The sequence below is a fragment of the Gopherus flavomarginatus genome, chromosome 2 (assembly GCF_025201925.1).
Source record: "Gopherus flavomarginatus isolate rGopFla2 chromosome 2, rGopFla2.mat.asm, whole genome shotgun sequence".
In the NCBI taxonomy this organism is placed as follows: Eukaryota; Metazoa; Chordata; order Testudines; family Testudinidae; genus Gopherus; species Gopherus flavomarginatus.
In genome coordinates, this window is record NC_066618.1 from 48,150,088 (window position 1) to 48,170,421 (window position 20,334).

At 42.0% G+C, this 20,334-nt stretch overlaps 1 protein-coding gene across 1 annotated transcript; it reads right to left on the reverse strand.

Moving 5' to 3' along the window:
* Positions 1 to 927: 927 nt before the first annotated feature.
* Positions 928 to 19,304, reverse strand: SAMD9L (sterile alpha motif domain containing 9 like). Its single transcript, XM_050939491.1, has 3 exons — positions 19,121 to 19,304; positions 12,997 to 13,075; positions 928 to 8,135 (listed from the first exon to the last, which is right to left on the reverse strand). The coding sequence occupies exons 2-3, from the start codon at positions 13,008 to 13,010 to the stop codon at positions 3,317 to 3,319; spliced, it is 4,833 nt and encodes a 1,610-aa protein (XP_050795448.1). The 5' UTR covers positions 13,011 to 13,075; positions 19,121 to 19,304; the 3' UTR covers positions 928 to 3,316.
* Positions 19,305 to 20,334: the final 1,030 nt, after the last annotated feature.

Genomic DNA, 20,334 nt, shown 5'->3' on the forward strand with positions numbered 1-20,334 from the left:
TGACCGTGACTGCGGCCCCTGCCTCCCAACTGCAGCCTGACTCCTGATCCTGACCATGCCTCCAGCCCTGCCAGGGGTGCCAGAATGGGCGGGGGGGCGTAGCCCCCATCACTTTTTACCAGCCATAAGGCCAAATGATGGTGGAGAGGAGCGAGCGGGGAGCAGGGTCTTGGTGAGAAGGGCGGTGTGAGGGCAGGGTTTTGGGGGAATGGGCAGTGTGAGGGCAGGCCCATGGTTTGGGCAGTGGTGCTCCCCCCCACTTTAAGGGAGCTTCCACTGATCCTGGGCCCCACTCCTGGCCATGGTTCCCGACAACAGTTCTGAGAGCGGGAAGGGCACAGACTGGTTCCATTATGGGTAAGGGAGGGCGTGACAGAAAAAGTTTGGGGACCACTGCCCTTCTAGGAGGGAGAGGACTGGAGGACCAGTGTAGCAGCAGACTCACCATTTCAATATTCCTGATCCCTCAGACTTCTGCTTCCATGCCATGTACTTCCTCATTCTGTATTGCCATGGGAGTGACTTTCACATGGTGCAGGAGGGGAGCACTCTGGGCTTGATCCAAAGCCCAAATAAAGTCAAAGGAAAATCTGTCCTAGGGACAGATCCTCAACTTCTGTAAACTGTTGCAGCTCCACTGAAGTCAATGGAGATATGATAATTTATACCAGCTGAAGAGCTGGTTCCCATTGACTTAACTGAACTGTGGATAAGATTCCTTAAGTGCTGCTCCTCAAACCCAGTCCTTCCCTGGCCTAGACTGGCTCTGCTACCAGGTATGGAGGTGTGGGCAGGATTTACTCCTCAGTGGAACACTTGATTCATCAACCACTTAAATACTGACCTTAGCAATACACACAGTCAAAGGTATAGCGCCAAGTACACACATTAATGACATTCAAAAATAACAGGGTGGATTCCAAAATTCTGAACGTCCCTTTTTAATTAAATATCATGTTTCTGAATGCGCAAGGAAAACTTCAGGCAAATCCACATAAAATATAACAAAAATTAATCTGCACAGTACATGATGTCCAGAGAGCTGCAAGTCATCTCATGAGGAATATAAATAGCCCCTAAACAAACAAAATACCAAAAAAGCTCCAGTAAGCTAGAGAGTTGCTTAAGCCCAGATCCTCAACAGTATTTAGACACTGAATTTCCATTGATTTCAATGGGTGTACAGTGCCATATACCTTTCAGGATCTGGGCCTTAACATTTAACATTCTTAAACTATTCACTAATGCATAAACATGTCCAGGTTTTCTTATGCATGTGGCATTTGTTAACTATATCAGATTTTTGGATACCTTTTTGGATACCTTGGTGAAAAGATTATGCTAAGCTATTATCAAAGTTTAACGTAAACTATTATCAGTCAGTGAATACTGATCAGACCCTTCCTTTTACTTTATCCCATAATACAAGAACAAGAGGTCACTGGATGAAATTAACAAATAAGTAAAAGGAAGTACTCTAAACAGCATATAATCAAATTGTAATATTCACTTCTATAGGAAGCTAAAGAGAAACAATCTGACTGAATTTTAAAAAGTTTTATAATTTTATAAGCATTCCAAATACTGTACCGATAAAAAGGGTTATACTATTGCAGAGTAATGTTGAAGAAGTATATGTCAAAGTAAAATTTGAAGTTATAAAAGCTATAAAACCTATGGGTAATTAATTAATCCCATCATGATTCAGGGCATAAATTGATTGCCTGCAAGGGGTCAGGAGGGATTTCCCTTAATGTACTATTTTGTACAACTGGCTAGATGTACTATAGGTTTGTTTTTTCATCTAATTCTGAAGCATCAAGTATTGGCTGTTGTCCACTAGCTGGAATAGACTTTACCTCAGGTGATTAGTCATATTGAAATCCCATAGCTGGATTGGGCCTTATTTGTGGTACATCCTATGTTACTGACACATCCAGAGTTTTAAAGTAACTTTGGAAGAAAATTTATGTAAATATTTACTAACTTAATAAATTTAAAGTCTGATAATCATATTCACACAGTGTAGAAGTATAACTGTGGAGAATCCTCAGACTGAAATAACATACTGTTTTTGATATTTCAGACTAGTGTACTTTTCTTTGTGGAAAAGTTATAATACAACCCTAGCATATGAAATGGCAGTTTCCTGCATATGCATTCAGTTGCTTCTCCCATGGAAGACAACAGGGATCAGTGTTAAAAAGGAACAAAGCACTGGAAAGAAACAAATGCCCCTAATATGGAAAAAACACCAGAGGAGGTAAACCTATAGACCTAGAAGCATATGTGACAAGAGGTAAAATTTCTTAAGTGACTTAGGAGCTTAAGTTCTGTTTTCAAACTCCTAAGTGCCTAAGTCCCTTTTGAAAATGTGACTTAAGCACTTTTGAAATTTTTAACTCAGATCAATTTAAAATGGGCCAGAAATAGTGATGTTCTTTTGTTCAGTGCCTTGTAAGTCAAAACAGAAAATACTTGTATCTTTGCTTTGTACCCTAGGCCCATCTTTATTTCCAAATAGCTCAGAGGAAGAGGAACAGGAATGCTTGCTTTCTCCTGCAGTAAATATATTACAGTTATTGTTTATCTAAAATATGAGTACGTCAGAATATAGCTATTATAGATCTATTTTGCTGTAGATCAAAAGGTTATTTTCATAGCTACCTGAAGGCCTGATCGCCCCTGCCTTGCAACTTGTATAGTCATTTACTCTTGTGCAAAGTTGGTGTAAAATACTACCATTTGATTTGGTAGCATTTCACACCCACAACATACAAGGTAAATCACTATATAATCTAAAGGCAATGGAGAATCAGACCCTAATTGATCAATGTTCTATATACGTTCAAAGTGTATAGGAGTATCAGCTTGGTGATCTGATGTTTTTAGGAAAATAGTAAAAATAAAAAAACAGCTGGGAGCATCAGGGGGAGTGTATATAGCAGAAGGTGATAGGGCTTTATAGCCATCATAGCATTTTAAAAACAAACCATGCTGGGGTCATTTTGTGTGCAAAGTTCTTTCCAAGCTGAATAATATCTTTCTTCACCTCAGCCATTCAAGAATCTTGCTTTGCATTAGCATGTCTGCATATCATACCACAGTGCTCATATCTGGAAACATAGGAGAGGAGTTAGAGAGCTCTGCACTAAATGTGAAGAGGCTGAAGAGAAAAGGGAATTGCACAGAAACCCAGTTGCTGCCTTCTGAAGCTACAGAGAATAAAGAAGGGTTAAGGCTGGAAAAAAAAATGTATGTAAAAGGCTCCATGGATGTAGAAGTGGAGCATATAATACTTTAATTATTCAAACTCTTAAATCATTTTTATGTCATATGCTATTGGACCATCCATGGAAAATCCCAGATAGAAAGACACTCTTTCTATGCTTTTGCCACTTCTGAGCCGGCCTAAGAAAGCAGGTCGCACTGGTATACTGATTTTTTCATCAATTCCATAGTCCACATAGACAAGATCATTTTCGACCTTGCCATCTAGACGAAGCAATAGATTTTGGACATCCTTTTCTTCCCATATGCATCCTTTCTGCCACAGGGAATGCAATTCATGTACTTGAAGTGCACTGAAAAACTGATCTATTTTTCCTTTGTGAACAAGCCTATTCAGACCTCTACTACTCCCAAGATAGAAATGAGCAATAGGCTGTTTGGAACGACACATTTGTTTGTATTGTCCTCTAAAAGACTTCTTCAATGATGTGACATACTTTTCCATTTGTCTGGAATCCTGATCTAATTCTTTTTGATTCTCTGGCCAGAACAGTAAAGAGGCTAAGAAGTAAGGTTCTGAAAATCGATGCTCTAGACCTACTTGCTGTAGGATTTTTCTAAGCTGTGCTTTCAATTCATGAAGAGCACATATCTTTCTGGATTTAGGTTTAATACAACTGAGAACAATGTTTGCCAAAATGAAATTCTGCTTCTCCCTCAATAAGGGTCCGGATGTGCATTTTTCAATCAAAAATGTGTATTTATTCACTATGTCTTCCACTTTGCTTTCAGCTTTTTCATGACTGTTGAGATACTCCAAAAGCCCAGAAAACCTGTCTGCTTTCAAAGCCTCCAAACTTCTCCTGCAGTGATCCTCCTGCCGAGGCAAACTGAGTTTTGAGCTCATTGGATTGTCCCCCGATATCTCAGGATCCAAGTGGCAAAATATTTCTGCATATTTGTTGAAACATTCTCGAACCTTCTTACGTATTTTGAACTCCACACTTTCTTTTTCAATATTTTTTGTTTTCAGAAGCACAAAGTAGTTCTCAAAAAAGTCAAATGCCTCTTTCAAACTTGAGCGCAAATTAGATAAATAATGACAGTAGTGGTCAAGTGCAAACTTATATTCTTCACTTTCAGTGTCACTAGTTGCAGTTGGGATGGCATGCTTTCCTGACAAATATTGTAGCATATCTTCTTGGGACAATGGATTTTTGTTGTTGAAAAGAGGAGTACACCCAAGAATATCTATAGTGTACAGACCAGTTTCTATCTCCCCCAGATAACCAGCTGTATTATAAGTATCATACCTCCTTTTAGACTTTTGGAGCTGCAAAGCTTCTCTTACATTGTCTGTACTTTCATTCTGTTGCTGTGATTCTTTAAAAGCCTCTGAAGCACACTTAGCAAGCTCTAGCAAATGTTTCAGGTCTTCAGCAGTTATGACCTTCCTTTTTGCATTTTCATCCACCCAATTTTTTACCTGACTTTTAAAGACTTGGCCTAAAGTATCTGATATATATGAGTTGTTAGGGGCTCTCTTTTTGGCTCTTTTGGCCCACTCCAGTGCAGAGACAAAATTCTTGTCTATAATGTAGTAGTGTCTTGCTAAGGCTTGGCAAATGAATGGGCTTTGGCTAAATCGAATGGCTCCTTCACGTAACACACTTTCAACTTCAGCACTACCTTCTTCCTTCTGAATTTTTTCAATTAATGGGGAAAACAAGGTGTCTGTGTCATCTCCATGTTCTTTACGTTGTCTGGTAAGTAGCATACTTTGTACATCATCTAGAAGTTTTTTTCTTCCTAAGCCAGTATCATAAAATAAATTCTGTTTTAACAATTGCAGTGTTATTGCACTTTTAGTTAACCTATAGGTTAGGTTAAATTCTTCCAGACAGCAATTAGCGATCAGTGGGTGAATGATACGCACTCCTTTGTATGTTCCATATTCTTGCACCTGACTCTGTATTAGAATATTAGAACAAATTCCCATCTTGTCTTCTAAACTTTCTTTACCCCAATATTTGCTAATTATTCCTAAGAAATCTTCACATTGCGATACTGACACAGTGGACTCTGTAACGTAAGAGTTTAATATTGCCAGGAAAGAAATAAGTTGTCCTTGTTTGCTGTTAATGTCCAAACCTTTCAGTGTGTTCTTGACCACATTTTTTATATATTCTGGATTAAATTGCTCTTTCATAATCATAAATGAATAGAAATCTTCAGGATGCTGATGCTGCTGTTTAATTTCTTCCAGTTTCTTCTCAAAAGCCCGTTGTTCTTTGAAAGAAAGTTCACATTTTAGATTAATGCTGTCTGATTGACTGCACTTTGAGCTTTCCACAGGATTCTGGGATCTCATACAATTTATGATGATCACTAGAGGTTTTTCATAGCTAATGCATTTTCTTGCTATCGCTGACTGAATTTCATGCTCCAGAAGGTAGACATTTTCTTGCTCTTCAAAATGATCTACAAGAAGTAATACTGGCAAGTAATCTTCTTGGTTGGTTGCGCCGTAGGTGATTAAAGTTGTCAACTGTGTTCCGATTTCTGCAAAATCAACAGCTTTATTTTTCAGAACAGCACATCTGAATTTCTTCTTTAACTCCCAGAGAACATGCATAGCTAAGGTAGTTCCACCACAGCCTGGAGAGTGATAAAGATTGATAACTTTTGATGGTTTTTGTGTAGAGGAATGAGATGAAGATTGAATCAACTCTTCAAGTTTTTCATAACTGTCCCTTTTGATAAAGGGGGAAGAATAGTTTTCAGAAGAGAAATAAAAATTCCACCATGATACTTTGCCACCTCGGTAAAAATGCTCTTCTTGAGATTTTCTGAATTCAGAAAATTGAACTTTATCCTTCTCTATATCTGTGTCTTTGCATTCATTTTCACAAAGTATTTCCAATGCTGTCATGAAGTCTTCTTCCTTCTTTAGAAGAATAGTAGAAGAACCATTACATGGTAAAAGCCTCTGAGAAGACTGTGTCACAGATTTCAATTTAAGGATAGTGCCGTTCACTGTTGGAAGGTTTAAATTAGCAACACATCTCTTAGTAAGTTCATCTGAACTAATGAATCTAGCTTGCAGAAGATCTTTCCATAGTTGGAATGTTTGTGCACCAATACAAATGCAGAGCATGTCTTCAAGCCCTTCCAGATCTTGGTAAAATGTGCAGAATGTTTCAATAAGGGGATCCCCTGGATCTTCTACTTCGGAGAGCAAAAGAAACACTACTAGAAACTTTCCTCTTTGCAGTACATCTGGGTGTGAAAGAAATGAAATCAATTTCCTGACTTCAGCAGCCCTCTGTTTTTGCCACAAACTTGGATCTAAAGGTTGATATTTTTCATCATTAAGGTCTGATCTGCCATTGCAGAAAATCCAGCTGGGCTGGTGATAGAGATTCAGATCTTCAATTATTTCAGAAAATGATTTCCCTTTCATTTGATACTGATTTGGAAAATGAAGGTTTGCACCTCGTTTTTCTCTGTATTTTTTGGCCACCCCAATATTTTCTGACTGAGAATCAAACTCCAGTACAGCAAACCATTTTACTTCCTGCAAAAAGTCTAAGTGCTGTGTTTGAGATGGATGGCACTTGTTTGTTACTAATATATACCAGTCATAATAGGAATTATCCAGCAAGTCCTTGCTACCTGTGAGTAGGCTTATCAGCTTTCGACCCTCATTCTCTTTCTTCTTTCGTTTTTCTCTGTGTTCTTCCTCTGCTGCTTTTCGACGATCTGCTGCAAATGTAATCTTGGATTTAAATGACTGGAGTTCTTTTGGATTATTAAGAATGTTTTTAGAGCTGGGTCCATCCCGTATAAATAAAGATTGTTCCCAAGTTTTAGTCTTAAAATTGTAATTATTTATATGGAAAAATTTAGTTTCACATATAGAGTGGTTTGGAACTACATCTACTTCAATGACAAATGTATTTGATGGAGTGTTATTTTGCAATAATACTTCCACAAATCTGGGTTCCCTAATGCAGGCTTTTGCAACACAGACAAAACTTCGATCAAAGTACTTTTCAATTTTTTCATTAAAATAGTCAATAAATTCATCTTTACTGCTTAGTTTCACTCCTATAATTTCCCCATGTGGCTTGTTGCTTATTCCAAAATGAATAGTACCATTGGTGCGGGAATTCATACATGCAGCAGCAAATCTAAAGGTTTCATTGCTAAATTTCAGCTTAATATCCTCTTCTGTTGCATTCTCTGTGTTTGTGAACAGTTTGAACTCATGTGCTGGCTCAATGAGATTCAGTGGCCCTGTTTCAGGGACATTAAGAATATAGTGCTGTATATAACGACGACTATCATGAAACTCATCAAAAGGATATGGCAAACAGTTTTGTCTGGTTAGATGTTGATTATTTTCCAGTAATTCCTTTGATTTAACTTTTGCTTCACCTAACTTGTTTTCTGTTCTATCTGTGAGCACAGACTCTGTGCATTCAGATACTCTAAGTTCTTGTGACTCACTGGCATCTGCTGACTTTGATTTTCCTTTATTCTTTTCATCTTGCTTTGCACTTCCTCCATCTTCCTTCTCCATTAAATATTTTTCATCAAAAGTATTTTCTCTACCTTCTTGTATAACTGTCTGAGCTGTGCTTTCAACTTGAAAGTTACATTTCAATGCATTCAGAATTTGAAGAGCTGGGCCATACTTTATGCCTATAGCTGTAAGATGTTCTTTAGTAAACAGCTTCAAGGCTGAACCTGTCACATCTTGGCTAAACAAGATTTCACCATATTTCTGATCGATCTTAAGTTCTTCAGTTACCCATTTTTTTACTTGTTCTTTTGTCCAGTCATCAATATTTGGAGGCAGATTTGGTTGTTCACTCTTCTCACGGTTTTTAACTTTAGCCCTTGAAAGAAAAAGAAAAGATATCCAAAACTGTTATCTATTACAGTATATTAGTTTTTAAAAGCTCTTTAAAATCATCTCCCATCAAATTCCTTCATCAATGGTGTCTGAAATATAATATAAAGAAACACTTAGTTTACATGGTGAAGATAATAATAATGCCTCGCTCTTTTATATAGAGTTTAAGGTACCACATATGTCAAACAGATTAGCTTTAGTATTATTGCAAAAAGAATAAAGATATTTCACTTTGCAGTCCCTTGTTTAAATTAAATTAAGGTCAATAATGAACAAAATTTGTGAGTCTCTGATAGCCATTTGGTGGCCTATATCAAATGAGTTGGAAGCTTTGGTCCCTTTGTTGGTCAACAGATATTCATACCACAACCTCCATTGTTACAATTGTATCGAATTGGTACTATGTCTGTAGTCTCAGCAGGGAAACCTCTGGTGAGGTGGTTTGGGGAGTCCTGTACTCCTCTCCCAGTGCTTAGTTCAGTGGTGTCCTACCTCTTCTTCCTGAAGGCCAAATAAGAGCCCACAGTCAATAGTCTGAGGCAAATATTCTGCTCTGTTCCACTCCTTTTGCACCATGCAGATAGTGCAAAGGGAGCACAAAACACTCATAAGTCCCCTGCTGGGGAATCCTCCAACAGGTATAGAGTCAACATCGCTATCTCCTGTTATAGTCTCGCTGCAGGTGCAGGATGTGTTTCAGAGTGGGGAAGGACTTGTCAGATGGTGAGGAGAAATGGCTGAGATGTGCTGTGCTCTGTAATCCCTTGAGGACCAGAGCCAGCTGGTGCAGGTCAGATCAGCCCTAGATCAGAGAATCAAGTAATTATAACTGATAGTTGGGTCTCAGATTCTCTTCCTTTTCCTGGGTTGCCCTGGTTGGCTGTGTGAGGGAGAAGAGTCATCCTTTGCTCGGCACTCTTCTAGGCACATTAAGAGCCAGTTTAACTTCTATCTTGGGCTTCCACAACCCAGCAGCAAAATAGTCAATAGAGCATTCAAAGCTACACTCTCCTCCTACACAAGAGGAATTCGAAACTTCTCACTGATGAGAAGAAATTTATTATAATTGGCATTACTGAAGCCAGGTGGGATGATCTGCATGACTGGAATGTTAAAATCACTGGTTACAACTTGTTTAGGAAGGATAGCGTGACTCAAAGAGGCTGGGGGTGGCACTCTACATTATCGACACCATTATCTGCTTTAGAGTCATTGATAAATCAGAACATCAGGATCCTGAATGCATATGAATCAATGCCCAAGAAGTGTGCTTCCTAGTCTTTGTTACAGACCATTGCTTCAAAATAGAGAACAGGGTGACTAGTTCCTTAAGTTGCTGTCTGTAATTTGTGGAAAGAAAAAAATTGTGTTATCAGGAGGAACTTCAATTTGGGATACATGATGGAGGTCTCGTTAGAGCCAGTGGCAAAACAACATTATAATTTCTAAATATTACAGATGATAATTTTCTTATGCAAAATGTGCAGCACCCCACATGAAGTAACTATTTTCGACCTCATTATGACAGATATAGCTGTAACAGGGAGCTGCAATAGGGAGGGGACAGCTCCCAGCAGAACATCTCCTGGGATTGTGGAGGAAGGTGGGCTGCATTTGGAAAGGTAGCACCTCCTATCTCCTCAGTGTAGTGACTCGGCTGATTCAAACACTTCAGTTTAGAAACCACAGACTGCATTTTGAGGGATGAGCATAATTCAATTCACAATTAAATACAAATTTTCTTCTTAACATAGTCACCCCAGAGGGACAAAATTTAGAACTTTGAGGAGCACAGGTTGGACACCAATGCTTTAGGTATTTTTCAGGTGTTACTGACCACAAAAGGAATAGTTATAGGTGTTTATATTTTATTAAAACCCCTCTTCACATTACAGTTTTAAAAAAGTTATGACATGGACTTTTAATAGCATACTATATTACTCTTCATTTTTTACTATACTTTTGTATCGTTGTATGAAAAGGTTTCAGTGATGCGGCCCTCAGGCCAATGTACTAGTCCTCCATGTGGCCCTCGTGATGATTTGAGTTTGAGATCCCTGCTGTAGTAAGTTCCCTATCTTTGGGAAAGGGCCTGATAGAAGGCCAAAGAGGCTGGAAAGGCAGGAAGCAGACAGTCTGTTCCTGAGGTGAGCCTGAGGGAAGACCAGGAGCTGCTTGTATCCTGATCAGTAGAACTGGAGTCAGAAGGTCTGTGTGGAACCTGTGTGCTTACCACAAAGGAAAATTACAGTGGCATTATTAATTCCAGTATACAAGGAACTAGAAAGTCTGCAGAGCAGGGGTATCATGTCTCACGTGTAGAGACCAGATAACATGGTCACATGTAGAGACCAGTACAGCTTGGGTAAACAGCATGCTGGTGGTAAAGAAGCCATCAGGAAAATTAGGCATCTGTATAGAACCCAAGCCACTGAATCAGGCATTAAAAAGATGCCACTATCCAATGCCCACAATTGATGACATCTTGCCAGAACACTCCAAAGCCAGAATCTTTATGGTCTGTAATGTGAAGAAAGGGTTTTGGCACATAAACCTGGATAAAGAGTCCAGCAAGCTGATAACCTTTGCAACAGCCTTTGGCTGCTTCAGAGGGCTATGTATGCATATCGGCCTAAACAAATTAGCAGAGGTGTTCCAGAGAAGACTCATCCAAGTGCTTGAAGAACTGCCTGGGGTGAAAATAATTGCAGATGATATCCACATTGTAGGTGAAAAGAGCAATGATACAGAAGATGAACAAGATCATAACAGAAAACTACAAACATTTTTACAGCAATGCAGGTACAAGAATGTAAAACTCAGCCCAGAAAAATTGCAACTCAATATTTGGTGGCATACATTGGACATCTGCTCACATCAGAGTAACTGAAAGCAGATTCCCAGCAAGATCAAGGCAGTCAGAGACATGCCAGCTTCAGTGGATGTGAAAGGGGTACAGCACTTCAAAGGAATGATAAATTATCTGTCCACATTCTAGCCACACCAGGCTGCAGTAACAGAACCCATATGGTCAGGTGGAGACCATCACACCTGTGAGGATCCAGCCATTAGAGAGACACTGGAAAGAGGGGACTAAAGGAGTCATGAGGAGTGCAGTGACACAATGACTATGCAAGAGGGACATGCAAGAGGGACAAGAGATCCAGAGGAATAGGAGACACTTATGAACCAGCAAAAACCACACCTATACATAGCATACAGAGCTAGAGAGATCATCACAGGATGCAGAGACTGAGAACCATTTGGAGGCCAATCCCACAAGGAGGAAGAAGACTCCACAGAGCAAAAGTTTGCTAGACCTGGAGACAGGTGATAGGGAGACAAAGAGAGGTCACTCCCAGTGTGGTCACCTGTTGAGCAGACCCAAGCATCTCAAAGACTGTGCAATCAGCTGAATCTGTGGTAAAGGCAAGACTCCAACTTGGCTATGTTCTGGCAACCTCTGGACAAAGGGATACAGGGTGAGGATCTAGGTGTCAATAATTTGTTTTTAATGTTTATATTAAAATGTCTGTAAAGTACGGAAGATGTATCATGATCAGTAAAATTGGAGTCATCAGGCCCAGGCTTCCTGGAGTGACTGTTATTGAGGGAAACAGGCAATATGAAGAACTGGTCTGGGAGCAACACAATTGTATGGACAGAGCAGTGCACAGGATTTCATAGAGTGCCACTTAACCTGAATTCAGCATCACTCTTTGCTAATGAAACACTGCTGAGGAATGATGGCTTGCCTGAACCCTTGGGAAGGTGGATAACTATGCCAGCCTTAGACTGTATGGTGGAGTGAAATGAAGCACAGGAATCTGTGGACCAATGTGAGGACATTTCATTATAGCTGACCCTTGCCTGCAAAGGAGAAGGTGGCCAGCTGAGCTCGACTAGGGCTGAAGATTTAGTTATCTATATATTTTTGTTGGACTTGTGACCTTGGAAAATTAAACTCTTGAATTTGTCTGGCCAGAGTGTCAGGCCACTCTTACACCTGGAATAGGCTGAAAAATAGAAGGGAAACTAAGGCACAGTGGCTGCTATTCCACATTCAGCCACCAGTCCTATGACATGTGACCATAATTCTCAGCCAACAAAGACTACAAATTTCGATGTTGATATTTCTTGCTTTATTCTTTAATTGATGCTACCAAGTGCTATTATATCAAACTAGGATCCAAATTTCAATATCAAAATTCGTAAGTTTCTGCACATTCTGCTTTGTCTGGAGATGAAACTGCTTTGTCTATGGCATATTGCCCTCTGTCAGATAGGGAGAGATGAGCATATGAATCAAACTCTCATGATCATTTTGTATAGTTATGTCAAATATAGACCGGATGACTTGTACGTTCGACTGGCTACTGTAGAGAAAACAGGAGAAAAAAGAATTTGTCTTACATTTTTCTTCAATAGTTTGTCTATTTTTAGAAATGAGGCCTAACTTGTAAAGTTTGGATCTGAATCTACTGGAGCTGAGATTTGGGTTGGGATCGGCTCCAGTTAATTCCAATATGAAAAGGCATGACAGAGGAGAAGGTGGCAGCACTAGAGCAGAGGTTAATGCTGGGAAGATAGCCAGAAGAAATTGAAAAAGGCATAGATCACTAGTGGGAGAAGGAGGCAAACAATCAGCTAATTCAAACACATTTTAAACTTTCTACAGCTTTTCAGTGTGCCTTGCTCTGTGACCAAACTGAATTTCCGCATTACCCTCTCTGCTTCACTGAGTTCAGGGGAATCTTGGGCTATTTGTACTAAATTATTATTCCCTGATCGAATCATTTGCAGCTACTGCTGCTGAATCAGTGGCACCAGTCATCTTAATGTACCTTTTTTTCCCCATAATGGAATTCTTCTGTATGAAGAGTTTTCTTCTTAGTCTTTTTCAGTGAAGAGAATTCCTGCATGCTGAAAAAAGGAACAAGAGATTATCTAAGCTTCCTTAGCAGCATATTTTCTCAGGCTGCCTTCTCCACTGCTGTATAGTTACAAGTACAGGCAGGATTCTGGGAATTACTGCTTCAAGGGCTGGAGAAGTGCATGGCATGCAGCAGAATGAAGCCACTCTTTTGGCTCCAGTCCAGGTTTTATGGGCTTGGGGACAGATAGCAAGTATGCCATGAAGCCATTGCTCCTGCATCTCTTATCCTTTGCACAGATCCATCTGACCTGGCTCCATTCTTCTCACATTACATGAGGTGAAGGGACAAAATCAACCCCTATGTTAGTAAAGTATCTTGTAAACCTATGATGCTATATAACTGATTATTAACAATACTGAAAGTATAGCACTTACGTTATAAATAGCATTCTCTAAAAACAAGTTTTTTGGTTTTTTTCATTCCTCAGGATTCAAGTTGCTTTATTATGGAGTTTGTTTTTATCATCACAGACATAAAAATGAAATTCTTGTAAAGGACATTCAAATGGAAAAAACACACAGTGGCAGGGAGACTATTTTCAGCCTAACAAGTTAGAATCAGAGAAATGTAAGGGTGGAAGGGACCTTGAGAGGTCATCTAGTCTAGCCACCTGAACTGAGGCAGGACCAAATATACCTAGATTATCCCTGACAGGTGTTTGTCTAACATGTTCTTAAAAACCTCCAGTTATGGGGAGTTCACATCCTCCCTTGGAAGCCTATTCCAGTGCCTAAGTATCCCTGTAGTTAGATAGCGTTTCCTAATATCTAACCTAAATCTCCCTTTCTGTGGATTAAGCCAATTACTTCTTGTGCTATCTTTGGTGGACAATGAAAACAATTGATCACCAGTCTCGTTATAACAGCCCTTAACATATTTGAAGACTGTTATCAGGTCTCCCCTCAATCTTCTTTACTCAGCATTTCCAATTTCTTTTATCCTTTCCTCATAGGTCAGGTTTTCTAAACCTTTTATCATTTTTCTTGCTCTCCTCTGGACTCTCTTCAGTTTGTCCGCATCTTTCTTAACGTGGTGCCTAGAACTGGTCACAGTACTCCAGCTGAGGCCTCAACAGTTCCAAGTAGGACATTTACCTCCAAGAACTTACATATGACCAGGGCCAGTGCAACCACTAGGCAAACTAGGCGGTCATTTAGGGCGCCAAGTGGTTGGGGGTGCCAAAAAGTTGCGAGCCCAGCCATGGAGGAGCTGGTGCGGCACAGGGTGGGCAGCAGCCCTGCAAAGGTGGCAGCACCACTAGCAGGGAGCTGCCGAGCTCCCCCACCCCTCCTGCCCAGGCTGCAGCCCAGCACCGCCCCTCCCCGGCTCCTGCAGGCTGCAGGAGATGCATGCAGGCGGCAGCCGCCATGCGCCCCCCCCGGCTCCCTCCTCGCTGGGCTCAGGCTCTGCGACTCCTGGGAATGTGAGCAACCGCCGCCACCCAGGGCCGCCGGGGGGGGGCAAGTGGGGCAATTTGCCTCAGGCCCCCACGAGAGTTTTTTTGGGCCCCTGGAGCGAGGTCCTTCACTTGCTCTGGGGGCCCCAGAAAACTCTTGGGGGCCTGGGCCCCCAGAGTTTCTTCCTCCCCCCCCGCCGCTAAAGACCCCAGGCCCCCTGAATCCTCTGGGTGGCCCTGCTGTCACCCGGGCGCAGGGCCCTGAGTCTGCTCCTGGGAGCTGCAGAGCCCAAGTGCGGCGACGGGGGAGCTGGGGAGGCACATGGGGGCTGCTGCCCACATTCATCTGCTGCAGGAGCCCCCCGGGGGGGGCACTGGGCTTCAGTCCAGCCAGGCGCTGCCATTGCCCCTGCTGGAGGGCTCCGGCGATCTGCGGGGAACAGAGGCGGCAGGTGGCATCCAAGCATGCAGCTGCCTCCTCCCCAGGCTCCAACTTTTCCAACTCCCGCTGCTCTCCAACCAGTGTGCCCCCGGCCAGGTGCTTCCCCAGCGCAGCAGCAGCCGGAGCTGAGGGGGCCGGGAAGTTGCTTCAGGCCCCATGGTTCAGGGAGCTAGGAAAGTCGGGGCCGGGGAGGAAGCGGCTGCATGCTTGGATGCCGCCCACTGCCTCTGTCCCCTGCAGATCGCCGGAGCCCGGCGTTGACTCCTGCCCTGGGAGCAGCAGCGGAAGGCGGTGCAGGGCTAGGAGGGATGCTGCTGTGGACCGTGGCCACCAGGCAGAGTGGGGTTCCCAGGAAATGTTCCTGACCATCGCCATTTGGCTGGCTTGGCAGGAAACCTTCGCGGCACCGATCTGAACCTGTGAGTTGTAAATTGCAGTCCCTCGGGGTCCCCTTCCCCACATGTTGCACAGGCCAAGCCTCCACTACTCAACCCCCGCCCCTGGACTTTCTAGTTGTATTTCCCTGTATGGATTAATCTGGGATTTCTATGAGAAAACAACCTATTTAAAAAGTTACAAGATTAAATACTTGATATTTGCATTAACGTAACTTTCAAAAATATGCCCCAACTTTTTTTATGTGCAGTGTTTAAATCAAGAAAATTCCAGTTGCAATGATGTATCCTGCTCTTTAAACTGTTCAGAAAGCCACAGCATACAAAGAAATTAATGTACCTAACATTTTAAAAAGTAATTCAGCTGATTATAAAACAGCCACGAAACTAGGAAAATCATGCCGAGACAGTTGGTTTCACACTTCCCAGATAAGGAAGTGATCAGTAAAGTAAGAAGCACATATTATGCGTAAGTGGAGTCAATGTCAAATAGAAAGAGAAGTTTCAGTAAATGTTAGTTTAAACTTAAAGACAAACTTTACAATATGAAATCGTATGGGAGGCGCCTATTTTATAAAGAACATTTCAAAAAGCACTTTTCATCAGTTGTTGGAAAGTTGTCAGGTCGTTTTTAAGTAGAGATATCAAAGGTCTGCAAATCTGTTATTGAACTTATTACTATGAATGCTTGAAAAGGACCAGGGTGATGGGGTTTAGCTAGAGGGACACATGATTTTTATACAATCCCTTGTGCTGTCACCTTATTTAAAAGAGACAAAGTGGATGAGGTGATATCTTTTATTGGACCAACTTCTGTTACTGAGAGGGGCAAGTTTTCGAGCTACACAGAGGGCTTGTCTACATCAGAAAGTTGCAGCGCTGGTGAGGGAGTTACAGCGCTGCAACTTAGGAGGTGTACACATCTGCAGGGCACCACCAGCGCTGCAACTCCCTGTTTGCAGCGCTGGCCGTACTCCCGTTTTGTCTCGGGTGTAGAGGATCCAGCGCTGGTGATCCAGCGCTGGTAATCAAGTATAGACACTTACCAGCGCTTTTCTTGACCTCCGTGGAATAAGCAGGTATCCCAGCATACCTGAGGAAGCCTCTGGTAATCAAGCTGGTCTCCTTCCCCGGCTTGCTCTCGCGTTCCCCGAACCCCGAGCAAGCAGGTCTCCGTCCCTGCGGTTTGCAGGGTGGTTCCGGGAACGCGAGAGCAAACCGGGGAAGGAGACCAGCTTCGCCGCGGTTTGCTCTCGCGTTCCGCGAACCACCCTGCAAACCGCAGGGAAGGAGACCTGCTTGCTCGGCGGTTCGGGGAACGCGAGAGCAAACCGGGGAAGGAGACCAGCTTCGCTGCGGTTTGCTCTCGCGTTCCCCGAACAAGCAGGTCTCCTTCCCTGCGGTTTGCACGGTGGTTCGCGGAACGCGAGAGCAAACCGCGGCGAAGCTGGTCTCCTTTCCCGGTTTGCTCTCGCGTTCCCCGAACCCGAGCAAGCAGGTCTCCTTCCCTGCGGTTTGCAGGGTGGTTCGCGGAACGCGAGAGCAAACCGCGGCAAAGCTGGTCTCCTTTCCCGGTTTGCTCTCGCGTTCCCCGAACCCGAGCAAGCAGGTCTCCTTCCCTGCGGTTTGCAGGGTGGTTCGCGGAACGCGAGAGCAAACCGCGGCGAAGCTGGTCTCCTTCCCCGGTTTGCTCTCGCGTTCCCCGAAACCCCTTGAAGCCGCCCAACAGCGCTGCAGTGTGGCCACATCTAACACCACTTGCAGCGCTGGTTGCTGTAAGTGTGGCCACTCTGCAGCGCTGGCCCTATACAGCTGTACTAATACAGCTGTAACAACCAGCGCTGCAAAATTTTAGATGTAGACATGGCCAGAGTTCTTCTTCAGGTCTGAAAAGGTACTAACAGCGTCACAGCTAAACACTAGATCTAACAGACAGTTTAGCACAAGTAGTTAGCACATATTCAAGGGGACCATTCAAGGTGAAGTAGCCCATTAACTCCCTTGTAATCCCAGGACAAAAGGGGAGATTAGTTGGTTGCAGGTTGTTGTAATTAACCATAAATCCAGTATCTTTATGAAGATCATGATTTTTCATGTCTAGCAAGGTTTTGAATTCAAGCTCCTAGGCTCATCTTTTGAAAAGTGTTTTGCAGTTTTCCTTTGAGGATGAGGACTGATAGGTCAGATATCAAATGATTTTGTGGGGGCCCAACTCATGAGTTCTGAATGTTTGAGGTTGACAATACTGAATATTACATCATGTCACCAAAGAAATTTAAGTCAAGGTTTCTCAAACTTTTTCACAGGCCGCATCTTAATACAGTTATTGTTCCATAGGCCAAATCCTCCCTCTCTGTATTAATTCTAATGAACAATGCCACATTATGCAGTATTCACTTTTGAAAGTTTATAATAAGCGATGCCCTGGGGGCAGAAAAAGGAGAGGGGGGCGCAAGTTGGAAGTTTCACCTAGGGAACAAAATATCCTTTCACCGGCCCTGCATATGACACTCCTGTTAATACACCACAGAATATTAGCCTTTTCTGAAACTGCATCACATTGTTGACTTGTATTCAATTTGTGATCCGCTGTAACCCACCCTGATCCTTTTCAGCAGTATTACTGCCTAGCCAGTTATGCACTATTTTGTTAGTTGTGTATTTGATTTTTCCTTCCTAAGTGAAGCGCTTTCCACTTGTCTTTATTTAATTTCATCTTGCTGATTTCAGACTAGTTCTCCAATTTGTCAAGATCCTTTCGAATTCTAATGCTGTTCTCCAAACTGCTTGCAACCCCTTACAATGCTGCAGCCTATTTAGCACCGCACAGGGGCTCACGGAACTGGCTTCTTACTAATTTTCCCATCTTTCCTTTTCATTGGGATACTTTGCTGTTTTGCCTTTACTATTGTCTCCTTGAAAACTCCTGAACTCCTTTTCCCCTTAGATTTTCTTCCCTTGGACCTTACCTACTTGTATTGTGAGTTTGTTAAAAGTCTGCTGTGTCCTTATTCTGCTGTTCTTTCTCCTTCCTTTCCTTAGAATCATGAATCTATCATTTCAGGATCCGTTTAGCTCAAACTGCCTTCAAACATCAGATTTGTAACCAATTCCTCCCTGTTAGAATCAAGTCTGAAATGGCTGTCACACTGTTTATTTCCTTCACCTTCTGAAATAAAGTGTTGCTCCCAATACATTTCAAGAAAGTCATTTGAATGTTATCATGTCACTAACCTGAATTCACCTTTGCAATACAAGTGCAGCTTATGCACACTTAAATATAATTATTTAAAAACTAATACTGTATGTTTCACTATTTGGAAAATATGTAGTGAAAGAGATTTCTGAAGCTGGATGGTTTAAGTTTCATTTTCTAGGCTTCCTGTAATGCTGCTTAGTTTCATTTTACTAACCAGCGTTAGAGGAAATTAAGCTAAAAATAATGCTGGAGTGTGAGTAATTTCTTGTTGAAAGTAAAAATCTCCTGTTTTTGTAATAGCAAGTTTGCTACCTCATTACTGTAGCATAGTATCTTTCAGTTAGGAACTTCCACTGAATGATTTCATTATAATCACGTCTGCAGCTACTACTAATAGCTCTTTTAGCAGGAAAAAAGGTTTATTAGAATATCATCTTTTATCCCATTATAGCTTCTGTCTAATATTTTGACAAAATAGTTTCACCAAAAAGGAGCAAATTCAAAATAAGCCATTAGCTGGTTTAGCGTTGCATAAAATATATTTTAAGTTATATGCATCTTCTTTGCCCCTTAGAGCTAAAAACTGATAATGCACTTACCAAGATTGTCATTCAACTTCCTTCGTATAGTAGCTGGAGAAACGTGTTTATTCTGGTCGGAAAACTTGTGGAATAGTTAAATGGTTGCTTCTTCTAATCAGCTACAAGATGAAATTATTTCAAATACAATATTTTCTTGTTGCAACAAGGGTCTGGCACACAGGAAAACTGGCAAGAAACTGAAACTTTATTTCCTGTTATTTATTTGCATCACCCAATCACATGACAGGAGTTAGCATTCACTCCTCTAGAGGCTACTGGTGCACCTTCCCTTAAAATACAAAAGAAAGCAAACAAGTAAATAACTACTGTCTCTGAATCTCAGTGACTTTCTGATCACAAAGTCAGATTTTGTCTCAAAATATTTCTTTCTGAGAGGGGATGAAACAGTCAGGACTCATCTGCAGAGTAGAGCCTTGGTGCTGCTAGACTGACATACCTCACAGTGCCCGCTGTCATGGAGGCAATTGGAGCTACATGCTTGCTCTCCTCATGTAGTGCTGAAGGACTGCTGAGACAGATTCACGACAATTCGGGGAGAATGTGGACAATCACCCCAGTATAAGAAAGTGATGATGCTTAAAAAACCCAAACACCTAAAACGCATATGATGTTCCCCTCTGGTGTAATCCGGACCAGCAATCTGTGAGGTTACTCCAATCCTGGACTCTGGGAGACCGTCTTACCCTGCTCTGCTGTGAGAACCTCCACTGCTGGGCTGTTCACGCACAGTCTCTGGCATGTAAGCTGCTCCCAGCTACTTGCAACCGAATGACACTAGCCAATATCTCCGGTCCCAGACACAGCCCTAGGACCCTCTGTCTTGCAATGTCCAGTTATGCCCGCTGGACGCTGCAAGCTTATATGAGTTCATCAATTTAACAAAGAAATTGATATGTACCAGGCTTATTATCCCAAGGGGAGCCTGTGACACTCTTCAAACCAATCACACTGCTTCAGGTAAAATAAACAAACACATTTATTAACTATTAAAGATAGATTTTAAGTGATTATAAGTCAAAGCATAACATGTCAGCTTTGGTCAAGTGAAATAAAACCAAAACACATTCTAAGCTGCTCTCAACACTTTCAGTGCCCTTACAAACTTAGATGCTTCTTATAACAGGCTGGCTGATTGCCCTTCAGCCAGGCTCTCCCCTTTGATCAGCGCTACAGTCCCTGGGTGGTGATGTCTGTAGATGTAGGTGGAAGAG